The sequence below is a fragment of the Numida meleagris genome, chromosome 14, assembly GCF_002078875.1.
Source record: "Numida meleagris isolate 19003 breed g44 Domestic line chromosome 14, NumMel1.0, whole genome shotgun sequence".
In the NCBI taxonomy this organism is placed as follows: Eukaryota; Metazoa; Chordata; class Aves; order Galliformes; family Numididae; genus Numida; species Numida meleagris.
Genome location: NC_034422.1, coordinates 5,976,157 through 5,996,924, shown reverse-complemented (window position 1 = coordinate 5,996,924; position 20,768 = coordinate 5,976,157). Strand labels below are relative to the sequence as shown.

At 40.2% G+C, this 20,768-nt stretch overlaps 1 protein-coding gene across 2 annotated transcripts; it reads right to left on the bottom strand.

The window, feature by feature from the left end:
- Nucleotides 311-19,917, bottom strand: BCL7A (BCL tumor suppressor 7A). 2 transcript variants are annotated; one of them, XM_021412892.1, is made up of 7 exons: nucleotides 19,662-19,917; nucleotides 15,398-15,506; nucleotides 11,757-11,838; nucleotides 8,644-8,740; nucleotides 6,580-6,747; nucleotides 4,934-5,055; nucleotides 311-3,954 (listed from the first exon to the last, which is right to left on the bottom strand). In XM_021412892.1, the coding sequence occupies exons 2-7, from the start codon at nucleotides 15,430-15,432 to the stop codon at nucleotides 3,883-3,885; spliced, it is 576 nt and encodes a 191-aa protein (XP_021268567.1). In that variant the 5' UTR covers nucleotides 15,433-15,506; nucleotides 19,662-19,917; the 3' UTR covers nucleotides 311-3,882. The 2 variants fall into 2 exon arrangements, with proteins under 2 accessions (XP_021268567.1, XP_021268566.1); XM_021412891.1 differs by lacking the exon at nucleotides 15,398-15,506.

The following is a 20,768-nucleotide window of genomic DNA, read 5'->3' as shown; positions in this document are numbered from 1 at the left end:
CCTTGCTCCACAAGACGTTAGCTGAGTACCAAGCCAAATGTAATTACCTTGTACCAAGTCTTTTCTGCAGGCTGCTGTAATTACATTGCCCATATTTGTGTATTGCTGTTACATTATCCACACCCAGTGTCCTGCTAACATACCGAGGCAGCCTTTGGTCAAACCAAATGAATCGTTTTACACACTACCAAATCAGACAACACCATAGAATGCGTATTTCAAAAACCTATAAAAATGGGAATTTATTTTTAATTTAAGAAACAAACTGAGACTAAATTTCTCGATAAAAATTAGTCACAAAGCATTCGTGTTGTGATTTTTTTTATTTTATTTTTGAAATTAAACCATTGTACATTGTACAAACCATAGCTACCGATGGAATAAATAAGTGAAAAATTATACTGCTGTACAACACACACACACACAAATCATAAGATGGAAAACGATTAGGTATTGAAGAAAACAAAATTCTTTACACCTTCTAACAGGCCCTTAGATATAAAGAACATTCCAAAACATGACAATGTTTATGTATGAAGATAGCCACCCAAAACCAATATTTTATACTGCCTTGTTGATCTTTTTTGTTGTTTTGTAAGTGCCAGCACTTTTTTTTTTTTTTTTGGAATGTTTAACAACTACTTTCCCAAGCATAAAAATTCCAAGGAATAGTTCTGCTATAAAATGTTTGGCTGAGTAAATCACTTATTTGGAAGGCCTTCCCACACGTTCCACAAACTCAGCTAATTTACTTGCTTGCTTCTAGTTTCTTTTTTTTTTTTTAATATATTTTTTTCTTTTTTCTATGTTCTGTAACTGAAGCTCTAACATTCAGCATTGTAGCAAGGAAGCACTTCTTGAAATTTGCACTATTTCTAAAACATTAGCTGTATGAGAACTTTCAGTCATTTTGAAGAAAATTACATCTCTCCTTCTGCTCCACGTCTCAATGCTTTCAATAAAACCTTTTACAGTGAGTTCATAAAACAAGTTTCTGGTAGAGACAGGTCCAAGCCAAAAAAAAAGAAAAAAGAAAAGCTGGATTTAGATCTGATTTCAAACCTCAGACTGGTTTGAATTTGATGTTCTGGTTTGGTCCCATCTGTACTTTCTGGCATTAAAATGTGTTTAATCACATCCGTTGGCCCATAAATGTTATCAGGCACTTCAAAAAAAGACTAATAACAGTCTTATACGCTATTTTGGATTTCTTCATACCAGGTAATGCCAAAGTCTCTTCTCTCAGAGAATGACAATAACTGATGTAAGGAACCCAAATCTATCTGCTTGTTCAGTTGTCTGTTGTCACTAGAATCTCTGGTTAAAAATAAAAGTTCTGAATGTATCCCGTATCAGCTGTAAATGAAACGTTACTATCTTCGAAATAAAGCCTCTAGGAATATAATTATGATGCCTTGTCTTGTAAGCCACAGAACAATGAACAGTTCCGAGCAGAAGCCACAGGAGAGAAAAGGAAGCTTATAATTAAACCTGTTGATGTCAATAATGCCAATAAATGCTTCTATCTAATGAAAAATTTGAGGTATTTTTAGTGCTATTTATATATTTTATTTCTTCCTAAAGTACAGGAATTAGTTTCTAAACGAAAAGTCTATTTATTCCCTTGGAAACTTCTACAAAATTAGAATTAAAAACTTGTTGTGATGCACCTGGAGATAGGGATTAGTAAAAATGATTACTTGTCAAAGGTGGCATCAGATTTGTTTTGCTTTAGCATTAAAAATAAAAAAAAAAAACAGTAAATAAAAAATATTTTAAAGTTTGAATCTTTCTAAATTTGACCATTTCATATATCAATAGAACTTCTCACAAAATATCACTTAAATCTGAATGTAATATACATACAAATCAATCATCATTGACCAGTTACCCACATTTTAGGCATACACACAGTTCAAGAGAGAATTCTATCATTTCATTGCATAATGTTGTGCAAACGTAATTTTTGGCTCCTCATTTCCTTATTTTCAGAACGTTAATGGCCTTCATGATCAGACCAGAAATCCCAAAAGCTTATTACGGAGCACACTTCTTTCACAAACGGTTTTGCAATCAAATTTTATTCAGTTAAAATCCAAAAAGTTTATTCCAACACAAAGGAAAAGTTGTGAAATTGAGTGTCATACGTTGTTTGGAGTTGAATCCTACAAACGTCCTATGGAACGCCAGTACTGGCTCCCCAACCTGCCCTCCCTCCTCTCCCTCCCCCTTGCTCCCTATTGTTTTTTCATAATAAAGTGGTAATTGCAAATGCAATCCAGTAGTCTAAGTGCAAGCCATTTTCACTATTGGAGAATTCAGAAATAAATAAGCTTGATGAAGAGCTAATTATGAAAATGTATCAACTGGAAGCAATTTATTCCTTTAAAAAAGTATTTACAGTTCTTAGCTTACAAACTATATGCAACCATTTTCATAGCTGTGAGATCATAGTTTAAATTACAAGCTCCACCTCACACACAAAGTGAAGACAGACTAAGGGCCTGATCCAGCAATACATGTGTGCGCACATGCACACGTGTGTGTAAGGAGAATTAAGTGAGAAGCAGGTGGCTCCCACGGACACCGAGCAGTTCTAACCGGGCACTAACCCTGGAAGTACAAAGCCTGCTGTAAGATCAGGCCCCTACGACGAGACTTTTGCAGATGGTTCTGCACCTCTAAACACACTAATTTGAAGGGAGTTGCACATGCTTAGTGCTTTTCAATTAAGTTCAGCATAAGCACACTTTGACATAATTGGAAAAGAAGGAACATTTCTATTAATGATGCAGAGACTACAGAAACAACAAGGCTTATTTACAAGACTTGCTGAAAGGAAAATAATCCCAAATACAGTATTAACCTGGAACACAGAAGTAAACATCTTATACAGAAACAGTACAGTGAAATCCAGTTCAGTGAAAATCTCATATCAAAAAAGCCCAATTGAAAATAAATTCATTGTGCATCAATCCCTTTGATCCTATTTATATACATAGTGGAACTCTTCTGTAAAGCAAGTTGTACCCAGTACAGAGATCTGGACCTAATACCTAAGTATTTTAACTGTTGTGTTACATTATATATTCAGATCTGGACTATAAATGGTAAACAGATCATGTTAACTTCTGATGAAGTTAAGTATTTAGAAGACCAAATTTACAGTTGCGAATGCCATGCATTCAATAAAAGATCTCCACTATAGCTGCTAAAATAACATATCAAGCTCTTTTCTCTCCTTGGACTCCAAGAGTGAAAATGGCTTCCTGATCGGTATTTGTTAAAATTTAAGCACCAGGGATTTAAAAATCAAAAATAAAATAAAACAACCCCCCCTCCAAAAAAAAAAAAAAAAAGCAAAAAAAAGCCTTTCTACATGGCATTATACAAACATAGGTCACTTTGCAAAGGAGACAGTTGCAAAACAACTTTTAAAAGTTAAAAGTTAGCACTGTTTTCAGAACACAAGGCACAAAACAAAAGCAGACATCGCGCCAGAACAATGAACTTCACATGAAAGCTAATACCTGACCTGTACCATCCTTAAATATCTTACAATGTTAAATAGAGAAATGAAAAAAAAATACAGCAGCAACATAATCGTAATTTTGACTTTAGAAACAGTGCGTAGACCCCTCCTGAGTTTACTCCAACCATTTCAGAGACAGTAACTTAAAAGTTCTCAATGTTTGTTTCACAGGAAAAAGTTTTCAGTGTCTGAGAAGTTAAACCTTTGTTAGGCTTTCTTGGATTTTTGCTTGGTAACTTGAAAAGTTAGGAGTTCTGTCCTCATCCAAGAGAAGATGCTTAAGTAAGGTTGTTCTAGAATTAAGCCCACTGATGTACCTTACATAAAAACTGACCAGAAAAATCTATAGTCTAAATCTCTTCAACGTTTTGTTGGGAAGCCTCTACTTTCATCTTTTTAGAAGGTGGCACTCCTTCAGAGTCCTTAATGGCAGGGGGAAAGAAAAACAATCATGTTATCATTGCATTGAATTTCAGGTGCCATAAACATCAAACAAGAAGCAAGAAAAAATTCCCTGGCGTGTCACTTGTGAAATACAAAGCATCTCCGGAAATGAGAATGATGCGACCAAGTCAATTTGCTTCTGAAAAATCACTCCTCTACTTACATCTTACTTCAGCTTCTTCACACTGTATCCTCTACTCAAAAGGACAAATTTCTAGTTCCAGGCTAGAAGCCTCAGGGAATGTTCCAGGCAACAGCCTTGATGCATGGTTATACCCGGACTTCCCTCAACTCCACACCTGAGCATAACACACACCACGTGTACATGAATTTGCTCTTGCTGTAGCCAAAGCAACCTCTACAGGACAGAACATGAAACATTTGGAAAGACCAAGGTGTGCACTGAAATCAGCCAGCCACCCACGAGGAAAACCAATGGTATGAACAGTGTTCTGTCCGAGGGGACGATTACAATGGTAATTTCCTTCTTCCACCCACCTGGAATTTTTTCAGTATTCTCAGTGAGTCTACATCAGAACACCCTGCCCACAGAATCTAAAAAAATTCATTTTCTTAACTGCTGTATGCACTTTCTTTGATAGAAAATATTTTCCATCTGAACTGTCCTCAAAGGGGCATTTTCAGCTAGTTAGACCCAGACCATTTGTTAATACTAAGTTTTAGTATTTCCTTACAAAACTAACACAGCCTGGTACAGGAACACGAAAAGTAAACCAGACCAGTTGTAGTATTGCTCTTCAAATTATCTGAAATGCAAGAAGGCAATCAAATTAACCACATCACCAGGTATACATACATCTAATACTCTACAGCTGCTTTATCGCCATTGCCTTAGGAAATGAGCCTAAATATACAACTGGCCTCCTTCCATTTGCTTTTTGGTAAAAACGCTCTTTTTCAAGTCCTAAGTAATTGGGCTTTTGTGTCTAAAGTTACCTGAGAGTTTTTTGATGCCTCTGTAAGTATATCATTTTCTCCAGAGGACTGAATTTCTGCTTTCTCTGAACTATTCATGGAATTTTCCATTGAAGATTGTGAATTCTGTTCATCAGAGGTATCTGAAATGTCAAGAAATTATTATAAACAAAAGCATTCAGCAGGCGCTGAAGCTTTCACCCACATGTAGCCATTAATGATAACATATATAACATAAACACAAATATAAGGAATTAATTTCAAACTACATAATCAAAACCACTCGCTAGCGCCTCTTTACAAGGTGTTTGCCGTCACGCTACCGGCAGTATACAATTGCTGGAGTCAGTCCCTAGAGGGAGCTAAACTCTCACACGCCCGGTAACGCAGAACTGAGTCAAAGCTGTTAGCAAACAAGTTCCAACTTAAACTTTGCAAAGGGCTGAACAAATGCAAGGAAAATTACTTTGAAGCAGAAGTAAGAGGCAGCTACAGAAAAAGGCTCAATTGTGATCATTAATGGATCCCAAACTGCGTAGCTGCACCAGCAAGGGGTGGTTTTTTTGGTCATTACTTCTCCCTTTTGTTTTACAGTAATTGACTCAGGAACTAATCCAGAGAACTTGGTATGATTTTCCTTGAACCTAAATTTAGTCAGGGAGCATGTATGCTACGGCACATCTTCACACAAACAAGTTCAGACAATATCAGACCTAGGAGTAAATCCTTACATTTTACTATATCACAAACGTTCCCATTGAGATCTTCTTTGAAGGGTTGTGTTTTATTCCAGTTTGGTGATGATTCAGTTGTCAAAATTTAACCCCCATTAATGACAACTTCAACATACTCAATCATTCCAGTATTACCAAGATAAAAGCTCTACATTTAAATTGGTTTGTAGATCTACTGAGCTAAGAACTTAATCAGGAAGGCATAATTTAATTGCTTCGCTATGGGAAGAATTCTGCAATCAAATAATTAGGACGGTGTTAAGGACATATTTTATCTCTTACAATGGGATAAAGACACTTATCTTCCATAGATTATAAATACAGAACATGTTTCAATTACCCAAATATCATTTAAAGACTGAAGTTCACAACAATCTCTTAATCCACATGCAGTTTTCATCTGTGTACAACTGTAGCTTTTAGAAAATGAGGACAGAATCCAGAACTAACTTTTGAATAAGTAACTAGCAAGGTTAAGAAAAAAAGAAGGCTTACATTTTAGTTTACATAATTAAAAATTAAATACAATTCAAAGTATCTCACCTCCATTTTACTTTCACACTACGTAATGAACTTCTCTTCACCTACAAAAGTAACTCTAGGGTTTGTGTGATTAAATGATAACAGTCACTTTTTAAAGATTATTTTAAATTATTTCTTCTTTCAAGACTGAGATTATGACAACAACAAACTGAGTATTTTGTTTGTTTCCTCTCCAAAAACGACTTCAATGTCAATCTGGCCCTTCCCGTTGTACAGAAGAATGACTGGTAAGCAAGAGAGATTAGGGCTCATTTTTACTTAGATGCTGAGAATTCAGAACCATTTATTTCAAGCTGTTGTTACTCAGTCCTTAAAACAGACAAGCAAATAAATGATACACGCTAAAGGATAACAGTTTGGGCTGGCTTTAAGGATGGTCTTTCAGCTTACCTTCTGAACCAGGTTGCTCCTTTGCTTCTGACTGAGCTTCATCAGACTTTACTTCAGTGCCATCTGCTTGTGTTGCCAAATTTTGTTCTGGTGCTGGACTTGAATTGCTACTGTTTTCTTGTTTTATTGGAGAAGCATCAGCTATTGAACTCTGGTTGCTATTGTCATCTGTTAACAAAAGAGTTTAAAAGAAGAAAGTCCAATTTGACAAGATATGAATAAGAAGCACAACATAACTGCTCCTTTTTTGTTTGTTTTTCCTGTAATATCCTGATAACGCAGGAAAGAGTCTAGCTTGTTGGAGACCAAGTCCAGTAGCACTTACACTAACACTAGGCTTACTCCATACCATCACAACTTCTGCTCTTGCAGCGTATCCTGTAATTACACGAGTTTTCTAGTTGTTACCAGAAAACTTCAGAAAAAAACGCTGTAAATAATATTATACAATAAAACTGAGAATGTTTACTTTGATCTCTTTTGAAGAACCCATAATTTTATAACGTGAGTAAAACAAGTTAACTGAAGCCACCTCATTTTATGGATCAGCTAATAAGGGGCCAATTAAATATTCATGCTACAAATATCCTTTGTATTACTACAGTGCTCTGATAAGCAGGTGGTTTTAGAAGTGTGTCCCAAAGGTCAAAAAGTCCACAGTGCTATCAAGGTAAAATGTAGCAGCCAGTCCTAACGCCGATAGCATCTTAGAGATACTTCTTCAGAATACTCCCTAGCCTCAAGAAGCTTGATGATAAAAACTTTCTGCAACACAGATCGTGTCTTTAGACCTAGCAGGAAACATAAGCAGGATGTCCTCTTTTTGTGAAAACCAACGACAGTGGCTTAAATATCTCAGCTAATACTTTACAGATTGCAGTGAAGCTTGCTGTAATCTTTAAACCAGTTTAATCAGGGGGAACTGAAACAGAAGCCCCTGATCCCCAAAGAAAATAACCCAGCAAAATATTAATTAAATTACTAGCATGTAAGGTGATCCATCTCCCTCTGCATCTGTACAATCATTACATCCAAAGGACTTCAGAAACACATAGCCAGTGATGGACCATCTCTTGTTAGAAGAGCTTGAAGATAAGATTAAGCTCATAGTGAAATTGTACAATATGGCTTAAAAACACAAATGATATACAATATAAAACAAGTATTATGTTTGCTTCATCGATGGGGGTAAAAGGCTTAAGAAAATTAAATTATTAAATTAGAAGTTTGCAACATGGATGAAAAATTAATCCAGTCTGAATAACATACTCAATCCGTTAATCGCAAGACCATACTCACTGCAAATACTGCAAAAACGAATCAAGTGGCAATAAAAATGCAAATAAAGCTGAAATGAAAAAATTACATCCCGCCAAAACACGATCCTCTCTTATCAGCTCAAATAGCACTGCATTCTCCACCATAATTGCTATCCAAACACCTAGAAAGTAAAACATTAAAACAGAGCTGTGCATGCTCCTTCGTAGTACATACCATACTAACACTCAGCAGGTTCCCAGTTTTTTTATTTTGTTTTTTAAATTAATTTAATAGTGCCTGATTGGGAAGCAAAAATGTTTTCTTAACCAGTTAGTTTCATCAAGACAAGGTAGAAGGAGGATGCAGGAGAACCACAGCTTGCTCTCTTGAATCTAGCTGAATTCTTCTGCTCTGACTCACTTCTTCCATTAAACAAGTACAAAACCTACACAAATAATGGTAGGAGCCACAGAGGCTTTGGGAGTCTTCTGGTTCTGCACAGCAAGCTTGACACTCACTTACTTAACATAAGTAAGAGCATAACATTTACGTAGTAGATATTGACATTTTTGTTTTCACATGTAGCTCCACTAACAATATTTTCCACCATGTACAGTAACCCAAAAAAAAAAGGCATTTAAATAACTCTTGGTACATCCACAGAACAGAAACCCAAGGTATTGAACAAGTATCTGATGCCATTCTCACTTTGACCCAAACGGAGCAATGGAGAATTTGACACTGTTAGCTTACACCTCCACAGCAGCGTAATAGGGTAATTTGTGCTGACCTTCTCCCACTCACCATGCATGTCCATCATCCCTGGAGAGGAGCTGTTCTCCGGAGTGGTCACTTCAGAGCCACATTTTTCATCTTTGCCTTTTTTCTTATTCTTATTTTTCTGAAAAACAAAAGGTACCGCAAACAAATGACACAATCACCGTGAAGAAAAAATAAAAAACAAGAATAGAATAATGACAACAAGAAAGGCCCCCAAAAAGTTTAAATACGAAGCCCTTTCCACTCATTACTTCTAGAAGCATCTAACTTCATGTGAGAAACAAACCAAGGCAATAAGCACTGATGATATTAATAATGCATCAGTCCTAGTAATCACAGCGCTGTTTTTTTTAATTGTACTCTTCATAACACAAAACACTAGAGGATATAAGTTTTTATCTAGAAATTCTAGTAGTGGTTAGCACTCAATCATTTTTCATCTTTAAACCACTGCACTATTTTGTAAGAAAAAGTACAACAGTTCTCAGTACCACCCCTCCTCCTGTTAGCTGAGAATCAGAGGCACAATGATTAAATGCCTTGCTGAAACCCATTCAAAGAACTAGGGAGACGCTGGCAGGTAACTCTGTAACCAGCTATAAAAGCAAGGTCAAAAGAATCTCTGCCATACTGGGAAAAATGAAGAACACTGATTAGGGGCAGAGTTGTAGATTCATGAGCTACCTGATTTCTGATCGCTTAGCACTGCTTACTGTGTGGGTTACGCATATTAACACACTGCTATCAAACTCAGTGCGTTCTCCGCTTCATATTAAGAAGCTTCAGAACACACCTAGACAAAAGGAATGCGTTCATAACAGGAATGATAACAGATCTGGAATTTTGACACTGAAGAGAAGACTTTTTACCTTTCCCAATGACCTATGCTGCAGAAACCTCCTCCTTCTCTATATTTAATGCAGTTTCTTCATTAAAATTAAAAGATGGGTTAAGAAAAATCAGACTGGCCTAAAACAGAGAGCATACGCAATATAGTCCTACATGAACAATAGGTCACAATAGGCTCGTGACCGAACAACAGTATGGACTGCAAGCATTAAAACAAAGGAAGAGACATTGGCATCCATCACGTGGAAAATCTGCGTCTGCTAAGGGATGCAGCATTTTCAATTAAGAGGTGACGTAATCAGTCTCGCAGGAGAAAGAGCCAGCTGCACCGCTTTTAGAGGATTCTGTGTGCCTGCTGAGAAGACAATTAAAAGCCTGACTCTAGGAAGACCGCTCACCAAACCACGCATTTGGTTAAGACAACATTCTCCAACAAGGGAAGAAAATAAAATCGAATATAGTCTAAGACTGAAGAAGAAATTCAGCAAGCAAGATCTGGAAAGATTTTTCTCTTTACATCATATAGAGTATTAGGCTTTCTTAATTGCTTTATTACTTCAGAAAGCGCAAATGAAAGGACCCAGATTATATTCTCTAATACATGAATTAGAGGTGAAACCACACGGACTTCTTTATCCTTGCAAAATGAAAGTTCAGAGGGGATAACCTCTCTCAAATTTTCTGAAGGTAAGAGGACACATTTGGCACAGGAGAAGTACTGAGAAATTACTGAGCAATTTAAGCTGAAAGGTGGGTTTGGGGGTTGCTTGTTTGTTTGTTTAAAGAAGTTGAACCACCAAAACAATGAGGTTCCACAACAGCCAGTGGAAGGATAGAGGCTTAGTTCCAGTTCAAGGAAATGACAAAGTGACTTTGGAACAACATGCGAATGGCCGTGGGGGTGGGGGAAGTAATCCTAATCTGTGTTTGCTGAAGGAAAAACTGAAGATTATGGCTCAAAAACTACAATTAAATTCTGCATACAGAGACCGTTATAGAAGCCCATTCTTCCTACCAGAAAATCTGACTTCAGGTACCAGTCACTTTGAAAATTCATCCATAAACTGCAGGAAAATCATTTTAAGAAGCCATGAGCCTAAGTAACCCTCTCTCTCCCTGCACACAGCTTCCTCTCCCAGCCTGGAACATATAATAATAAAATCAAGAGCAAACATTCAATAACTAGAAATATAGAACAAATATCTGTAAAGAAACCAGAAAAGCTTCTCAATTCAAAAATGGTTATTTCGCAGAGATGCTGCTCAAGCTTTGGAAGATGACAGAAGGCTTAGCACAACTCCAACCATCACGTAAGCCTATGGTACAACCAAAGGCACCAAAAGAAACCTCAAGTAAAACAATGCCAGTCAACCACAGGTCTTGAATTTGGACTTTGAGTCAATTTTGAGACAAGACTGTAAAACTGCCTCATCTGAAAACCATCATTGTATACATTCATAGTAGTTTTCTCCCAAATAGGTCTTAATTCATACTTTAAACAAAGCTACAGGACATCCCAAGGAGAGAGTACCAAACATAGGATATATATCTCCTGCTGTATATTTAATTTACTGTGGTACCATGGTTTAGTTTTATCTCTACAACAGTATCTCAATTATAAGCTAGGAGTAGAATCGATATTGAAAAACAATTTCTAAGTCCAATCAACTCTGACTTTTACATTTGTTATTTTTATGCCACATGATTATATTATGGCAAATGAACAGTGCACACCAGAATATAAACATGATGCATACACCAAACATTTATCAAAAACAGACATTACATTAGAAGCACATGGGCTGTGCTGCTTGGGCTGACTATCTTAATACAAATGATCTCAGCTCCACTGAGGTTTCCTACTCCAGTGTTTCGCACCTATTCTTTTTTGCAAAACAAAAATAATGCACAGACAGAATACACTACAAAGAGGATCCTTTCAAGTATCAGGGAGAAACAGGGGCAATATAATTGATGTGTTGCTTCTATCCCTACTCCCATCAATCACTACGCTGAAAAATGCTTCAAAATCAGTTTCAAGTCAACCGTGTAACAGTTACCTGAGAACTGATACAAGTTGACACTGAAGACTCCCCATCTAATGAACCATCAACATAACTTTTTGCAGAGATCAACACTGTCTGTAGAGCTGTTCTACCCAAAGGCTTGGGAGACCCGCACCAGACTTAGTATAGAGGCTCAAAGAACAGACAGCACCTTCTGTTTAGCTTTCCCTAAACATGAGTCTCTACATCTTGAAAAATGCAAGACATCTGCAGGATACTTACATCATCGACCTTAGGCTCTGTTACTGGTACCCATTTGTAAATCCTTAGGGATGTGTCGCCAACTGTCACCCACTTCTTCTCCCTATAAAATTACAATGCAGAAGTTAAAGTTAAAATCTGCATTCAAAACGAAGCGATCTACTATTGTAAGTCGTCAAGGATTTAAATAGGCTAGTAAGTAGGATGATCTCTATTACATCGTCTTTAGAACTGCATTTTGCAAATTATTCTTTGCATTTCAAAAATTTGTTAGAGCACTGCTAACCTCCAGATTTCTGAGGGATGTTACTTGACTGGGTGAGTAACTGCAGTAGCAGTAATAACATCAGGATTAATGGTACAGCTAAGAACAGCTAATGAAAATGCAGATTTAACACTTACAATTTTCACTTAAGTTTCTAGAGAGCAGAAGAGGTTTTAGACAGACCAGTGTGTTTTGATTGTCATGAAGCTGTTTAATGGTATTAAAAAACGAAATGCATTTTCATCATTCGAGGTTTCTTTCTGGGTAGAAATTTGCTGCTAGCAATTAAACATTCACTCAACACTTCTGACAGACAACTCTGAAATTCTGGCCTTAGAACCAACAGCCCTACTGGAACCACTATGTGCTGCAATGCAGAATTCAGACTCGGGAAAGCCTGGCTCGCTTGGATGGGGAAGGCTGAGAGTACTATCAGGGGGGAAATGCATAACCTACAGCACTCTGCAGACCCCTGCCAGCCAGCTATGAAGTCATAACATTGACAAATTGCAAAGGAAATGTGGCCGGAGGGTGTCACTACATTAGGAGGTCACACAGACACAGAGTGCAGAGATGGAATGGATGCTGAGCACTTAGTTACGGGAGGAATTCCTTGAGGTCTTTGCATGAGAACATTAAAGGAAGGCTCAGTATGCCAGAGAAATTTCATCACATTTCTGTGATAAGTTTTCAGGTCACAGATCACCACTCCTGGGTTTGCAATAGAGCTCTGCAAACAGATCAATAAGAAATTAACAACAAGGACTAATTCCCTTAAGTATTCAGGAACATTAGAAAATAATTTGGCATGAGATCTCAAGCATTTTTGTTATTTCATTTTTAAAAACACATTTAAATTATAGTTTTGGAATTCTGGAAGGTATAGATTAAAATAATAATGTTCTTTGCAGGATGGGAGAAGCTGGATATGACTCCAAATACATATGTGACATCTCCATTTTTAGAAAGGGCTTCCAGCATCTAAAGCAGCCACATTATACAAATGCCACAAACATCCTCCTTACGATTTTGTCTTAGCTATGAAAGCCAATCTTATTTGTTTTCCCTTTAGAGGAGACACTTCCCTGTTTAAAAACAGAGAAGCTATAAATGGCAATTTGATACATTCTGGATCTGTCCACAAGGATATTTCAATTAAAGAACTATTTCAGATCCATTTCTTTCCCACTGTTCTTCCTAGAGCAGTTTTTCCTCTGTCTGTTTAGATATATCCATTTATGTACACTAGATGGCTGAAGTATGTCAAGAAACAATGTTACACTAATTTGGAGCTCTACTGCTAGGGGTGATAAAAATGACAGTGGAGATGAGAGAACGTCAGTAATGAGAGCATATTTAATTATGAAGACATGATTGTGATATATATATTTTTAAGAATATAAGTCAAGCTAAACTCATTTCTAGTTTGGAAAACCTTTGAAATTACGGAAATAAAACCAGTTGGGCTTTTGGTTTGGGTGTAGGAGAGGTGAATAAATATATATTTTTTTAAACCAAGATTTTAGCCTTTTCCTATAGCAAAATATTACTTAGAGATGCTGCACTGGAAAACCAAAAGTTCAAGATACCTGTTAGCATCTCAAAGCAGCCTCACACAGCATCTTCACTGGACAGACTGTAGAACACAGGAGGAAACCTATATTAGTAACTTTTCCTTCTAGTATTTAAGTTAGCCCTGACATTTTAATTCTTTTGAGCTTCTAAATACCACTTTAAGTTCTGTTAACCTTCAGCTACAGGGATTTTTTTCTGCTTTCAATACATGGTAATTCAGACAACAATGGGAATAAGGATATTCTGTGATGGAAGTACACCAACATCCCAATCCTGCAAACACGATTAAAAAGAAAACCCAACATCAAACTGCTATTATTCAAATATTTCACATGTGTAAGCATTTGCAGCATTGTCAGTTAAAGACCAGAAAAGTATTCATAGGAAAAAAAGATGGCAGCACAAACACAAGTTTCTTAACAAAGAAATGTAATGACTTTCAGACATTAAGATCAACAGTATAAGCTCACTTCAGAAGTTAAGACGTGTACTGCAAATACAAAGCTTAGGTTATTATCTGTAGACTTACGGTATTTCCATTAAGAAAAAGAATCAACACAAAAATCACTAACTCCCTCCCCAATCAGCCCTACTCTGAACCCTCAGGTTTTGTTGTTGTTGTTGTTTTGTAAAGTCACCACCCCAACCCACTGAACAGGGATGCTGGTTTTTATTTATTTAGAGCTGACAATTTACTTACGCTGCCTATTAAAATTTAAGTTTGCTAAGTTCTGCCCAAACCACTAAATACTGTCAGCGTCCAATTGCTGGAGTGGAATCATGGAATTTGTGAGCTCTTGCTCCTCTTCTGCTGGGAAACCCCAGCTAGCTTCTCCACCTGGCTTCCTGTCTACAGAACTGATCTGCTCTTGCACCCATTTCTCCTGAGACACTGCCCAGAACTGCACCGCACTGACGCTATTTCACCTTGGGTAAGCAATCACTGGCTTGGAATTTCTATGGCACCGTACCCTGATCCATGGACTGATTCACATGCTGAGCAGTGGACTGCAAAAGGTGAAAGACCATCATCAGCCTGACAGCTAACCAGGCTAAAAATGTGGCAGTTTTCAATTTCACTGGTCCACGTACCTAACAAACTCCAGAGTTTTACTATATATATTAAAAGAAAAGAACTTTTTTTTCTTCTGGTTTCAAAACTTCTCTTCATCCATGAATGACCCAAGCATAAAAACAATGGAAATGGCATAACTTAAAATATATACTATAATTTTCTTTGCTTTAATCTTGCACACTGAAAAGTACGTCAAACATTTTGGTTACAGTCAGTTCAGAAACTAGATTATGCAACGGAAACAAAACCCATATGTGTATCTGAAATCGTGTTAAAACATTTTTAAATTCTGAACCATATCTGCACAGCATTTTAAGGACAGCCAAGGATACGGAGGGTAAGCATTAATATCAACACTTCCTTAGTGGTTATGCCTGAGGCATATTAATATCCTAGAAGTTATATAATTATATACTCATTTTCCCATTTCAAATAGCCCAAGACACTTAAATGTATTTATATTTTGTTTATTAACACTAAAGCTCCAAAATTGAGTATAAATGCCATGTATAAAAGTAATATACGCTGCCATGTTTGCTCACCAGTATATTACACTTTATGTATAAGTGTCAAAGCAGCTTTTGCAGCAGCAACGAGTGCTAGAAACATTTGATGGCACAGAAACAGAAAGCCTTTGCTGCCAATATATCATCATTCAAGAAAAGGCTTTCACACTTGTTTGGCTTTTTACCATGGCTACCATTTATCATAGTGATTTGTATTTACACAAGATTTGCTCCCACATACCCCATCTTCTGTTGATGATCATGAAGTGACGTCATAATGCTGAATTTATCACATCACACTCACTTGCATTGCAACAGAGTTTGGTGAAAATCACAGAATTATGACCTCCCTGTGGGATCAAGCAAAGGAGAAAGGGGGATGGGAAAGAAAATGCCATTATTATACACACAAAGTGCTGTCAGATGCACAAATAAAGATGTTTTTGAAATGGAGGCTTGCTTTCTAAATGCTCTCTAATAGAGCACACCTATTTCTATGCAGATGTTTGTCCAGTGACTAACGTGAAGTAGCCCCAAATACACAGGGTGTTTCTTGACCATGCTGCAAATACAATAAAGTATAAAGTAGTGCAAGTGGACAAACACAAATGGTCAAGGGCCCCTTCTCTCTAACTTTAGCCAAGCATGCTGCAGTAGCAGTCTCCAACTTGTACATGCCAGCACGTTCTTAACAGAGTTCTGCTGGGTTCCACGTTGTAGCACGCAGCTTTTCTTTCAGTAATGAGAAACACGGCTTACATATGACAAAACTCTACCTTTTACATACATCCAACTTGCACTGAAGTCAAAGAACACATTCTGGCTCTAAAAGAAAGAACCACGAGCCAGAAAATCCATATTGTAATTTAGCCATGGTAACTGTGTTCGGACTGCTACAGTACTTCACAACAGTTCCCTCACGCACACCGGGTATTTTCTCTTCAGATGCCACCCTGTGAACTGCAGCCTTTGCAGGCAGCCACACGGCCAGTGCATCCTGGCTAACCAGGAGCAACCTGGCAGCAGCAAGCAGTCTTCTCCAAAGACATCACATTAAGAAGTTCTGCATCCTAAGTACTTTTTGGAGTGAAAATCTATTTTAAGAAGGAAGCAAGGGCAGGAAAATCTGCAGAAGCTCCACTGCAGAGCATTACATACCATATAAAAATATTTTTGCAAGCCTGAATGGAGACAACAAATGGACAGCCACGTTGTCTAGAAATTCTACTTTAGCTAGCTACAGCAAGAGATCCCAACCAGCATTACTAGGTCACATCATCTCATGGTCTGTGGTTACTCTGCTCACCATCTCTTACACAATACACTTTGTTTTAAAGTCACATCTCTCCTACAACCAGGTCCTTTCCATAACAGATACATAGCTCTTTCTGATACTACTTTCAGCAGTGGCCCAAGCTCATCTCTTCTTTATGACATGCTACTACTCTCCCTAGATTATGTAAAGCTTTGATAAACGAGGCAGAAAAGGGTCAAATGACTTATGCAAAGATGGTGCAACTCAACGACAAGTCAATACAATGAGTTTTCCTCGTTCCTGCTGCGTTCTCTTGACCGGGATACCTATTCCCAGCAGCCAAACCATGGCATAAATGTTTGCGCAGCTGTCCCAAAGTTCAGCACTGCTAGCACCTGCCTGTTACCCATTACATTGCTTTCTGCAAATAACCGTGTTTTACTTCATTTAATAAATTTGGCATTTGCAAGAGTGTTTCCACTGCTTTCTAATGCTGGCTGAGGGCACAATACTTTTTGCCCCTCTCTTGTTGAGAACTTGTTTAGAATCTACACATACCTGTCAAGCTTTAAAACAAAAATAACCCTGTACCTTTTACAGCCCATGTCATTACATTTATTCTTAGTTTCTCTTCCAGCTAGACTGAAAGAAAAATAAGTATAGTTAAAAAGAAAGTTCCAATATCCCCTTAGTTATGAAGATTTAACACTGCTGCCACATAAATACAACGCAGCCATGTATTCTGTAAGACACGTGCTAGATGTTTTCTAAAATAGAAGCTCATTCACGGGAGTGGTTTAAACAAAGGAGATAAGGCTACATTAATCTCAAGATAAAATCCTAACAACTTCACTGTTTACTACTCTCAGCCAACTTGCAGTAACACCAGAAGCACCAGGCTCTCTACCAACACATGAAGACAGGCTACCTGCATCAAAGGGCACAATGTCTAAGAATACAATACATATTTTCCAAGGAATGGAGCCTGTGCTGACAGAAAGCAACTTCCCATGTGCCCATACAGAGCTGTGGCAACAGGAGCACGCAGCAGGGCTGCAAAGCAAGGCTGCCATGTGCCTTCCCACATCAATAAAGCAGGGCAGCATGCGCTGAAGCCACTCAACATTCAGAGTATGCACAATTCAACTCTGCTCCTGTTCGGTACTGAAGCACAGCAGTCCAAGTGCACATGTCCCAGAAAACTCTGTTGTATGCAAGGTATTTTAATCTTCAGCGGCTGCATCTCCACAGAAGAGTTGTGGATGGCAACAAATTGCTCCTATTAATGCAATGAAACTGCACACTTGAAATTACCTATGTGGCTCCTCTCAAGATGCAGGAATTCCCAGCGCACAAAGTTCAGTTTCACAGCACAAGTCTTCTCAAAACACTGAAACCACAGAACACTGAATTTCTTTTGCTAATTTTCCAATTCTTGACTGCAGGTAGGGGGGAATCATGAGATTCACCATCAAATCATGATTCCCTTAAAAATAGGAAAAACGGTTCAAGGAAATACTTGTGAGATGCACACACAAAAAGCCACATGAATGCTTCTGACCATAATCAGGAGAAGTGTTGCATGAGTCTGTACAGTAACCCCTGAAACTGCATACATGTCCATCCTACTAGCTTCATGTTTTTGCTGCCCTCTTTATGTTTTAATAAAAAAATAAAAGAAGTTTTGTTACTTATGTACATTAACTACATTATATTCTTTTATTTGTGGGACAAGACAATTACTCTTCACTCAATGTAGCCCGGGCAATCCCATAGGTTAGACATCCATGCTTAAAAGCAAGGTGGCTCTGGTGAGAGTTGGAGTACAAAAACTATTTATGCCATAAGATTTGTTTTACAGGTGAAGCTGTAGCAACTGACCTGATGGCAGAGTGCCCTCGCCACGGGAAAAAAAACTAGACAATCTGTTGAATGATCAAGCTCCTGCCTCTGCCCCTCTCTGACATCCACAAACCAGGACTCGAAGGAGGTATGCTGCGCTCATGAATGAAATACCTACAGCCAAAATAGTACAGTCCCACACAACCAACAACGCGGCTGTGTGACCAGAAGCACTGCCTCATCGCTGCACACCGTTCCACCCTTTGAAGCTGACCCGCCAGAAAGCAAACAGCATTTAAAAACAGTGGCAGAGCAGAAGAGAGTTCCTGAACGCCATCGAACCACGCTGCCGGGCTGCTCGGCTCCACACACAACGGGTGGATTCTTTGAAATCCCCATCCCGTGCCCGGCATTATCAGGCACACATTCTGCCCTTTGTGCAGCTCCGGCCAACTGGCCCATTCGCGTGCTCAAGAAGCAACAAATCCATGCCTCCAGAAAAGCAAGCATGCCTATTTCTGTTAATTGTTTTTAATGAAACCGAAGCGTTATCTGTGGATGGTAAGAGAAGCACTCCTTATTTTAACAAGTCCAAAGAGAAAAGGCTTTCCATGGGTTTCAAACATTTAAACATATTCTAAGCTCCGCGCACAAAGACACAAAGACTGCAACTCCGTGGAGAATGGGGTTCTCTCCCGAGTCACCGTGGCATTGCTCCTCATCCCACCTGAAAACATCCTAACAACTGCGTGACCGCATTGTTCGAACACCTCGTGTTGATTTCCATAACACGAACAGGAAAAAAAAACCAAAACCAAAAAAGACAAAAGGAGAAAAAGCCAAAACACGCTGAAGGCCGAACAGAAGTGCACCGTTCCGCCAGGGGTACAGCCTTTAATTACACAATAAAACAAATTCAGGCGGCAGCTACGCTCCCTCCTGCTCCATTCGGGGTTCGCGACCGCACGGCGTTACGTGGGGAAGCGCCTGCGAAGCTCTACAGACCTCAGAAAGTTGGTGGGTTAACGCACACCTCGGAAAGTTGCGGGGTTAAGAAATACGTGGGAATCAAGAACGGGCTGCTAGAGTTTTACAGTGGGATTCGGAACGCTTTTTGATTAGAAAGACGCTCCCGCGAGGGGCAGCTCCACACGGAGCCCTCCGCGCAGGCCGCGCTCCGCAGGGCCCGGCTGCGGGGGCTCCGGGCCGGGGGCTCGGCCGCACAATGGAGCCGCCTCTCGCCCTCACACGCCGCCGCCGCCGCCGTGTGACGGGCAGCAGCGAAATGGCTTCTGGGTGCCGCCGCTCCCCGCCCCCCGCGGCCGCCCGCCGGGCTCGGGCCCCCGCGGGGCGCTGAGAAGGGGAAGGGGGAGCGGCGCGGGGTCCCGGCGCGGCGCGGCCCGCTCACCATTTGCGCACTTTCTCGATGGCCGCCATCACCCGCTTGATATCATCCTTCGCCCGGCTCCGGGTCTCGGCCCGCACCGACCGGCCCGACATGCTGCTGGGGGGTTGGGGAGGGAGGGGAGGGGCAGGGCGGCGGCCTCAGCGGCGGGAATGCAGCGCTCGGCGCGGCTCGCGGCGTCCGTCCCTCCGTCCTGCCCGCACGCACAATGCTCCCGCGGCTCGGCTCGCTTCGGCGCCGCTCGGCTCCGCTCGGCGCCGCTCGGCTCCGCCCGCCCGCCGGGGCCCGCACGCTGCGCACGCGCAGCCCGCTCCGCCGGCGGCAGCCCGCGCGCGCGCAAGGCGGGAGGGGCGATGCGAGGAGGTCCCGCCGATGGCGGCCCCCGGCGGCTTTGTTGGCGGCGGGCGGACGGAGAAGGGCTTCCTGTGAAGCTAAACATCTGCGCGGGATGCTCGCAGCTCCACAACACGCGGTGGCTGTCGGGTTTCTCATCTGCCTAAATTGATTCCGGCCATTTCTGTGAGAGCGCAAGCACCGATACATCCGTAGAGTCATAGAACACGCCGAGTTGGAAGGGACCCGTAAAGATCACCAAGTCCAGCCCCAGGCTCTGCACAGGAACAGCCCAAAATCATACCCTGTGTCTGAGAGCGTTGTCCAAATGGTCCTAGAACACCAGCAGTTCAGGTGCCCTGGGGAGCCTGTCCTGTGCCCACCACCCTCTGGCACAGAACCTTTCCCTGATAGCGAGCCTCTCCTGACGCAGCTCCATGCTGTTCCCTCAGGTTCTGTCGTTGGTCACCAGAGAGAGATGAATGCTTGCCCCTCTGCTCCGCTGTGAGGAGCCACAGGCCGCCATGGGGCCTCTCCTCAACACCCTCCAAACTGTACAGACCCAAGACCTTCGGCCATTCCTCATACACCGTCTCCTCCTGACCCAGATGGGCATCACAGACCCATGGTACACCGAGCACTGTGCTGCTGGACCTCCTAATAAACCAGCACACACCTTACTGCTTGTGCTAATTACACAACCACAGATACTTCCAGAGCGCGTAGCAGCGATCTCTGTTTAAAAAACATCGCCACTGAGAGGAATGCTTCTGGAGG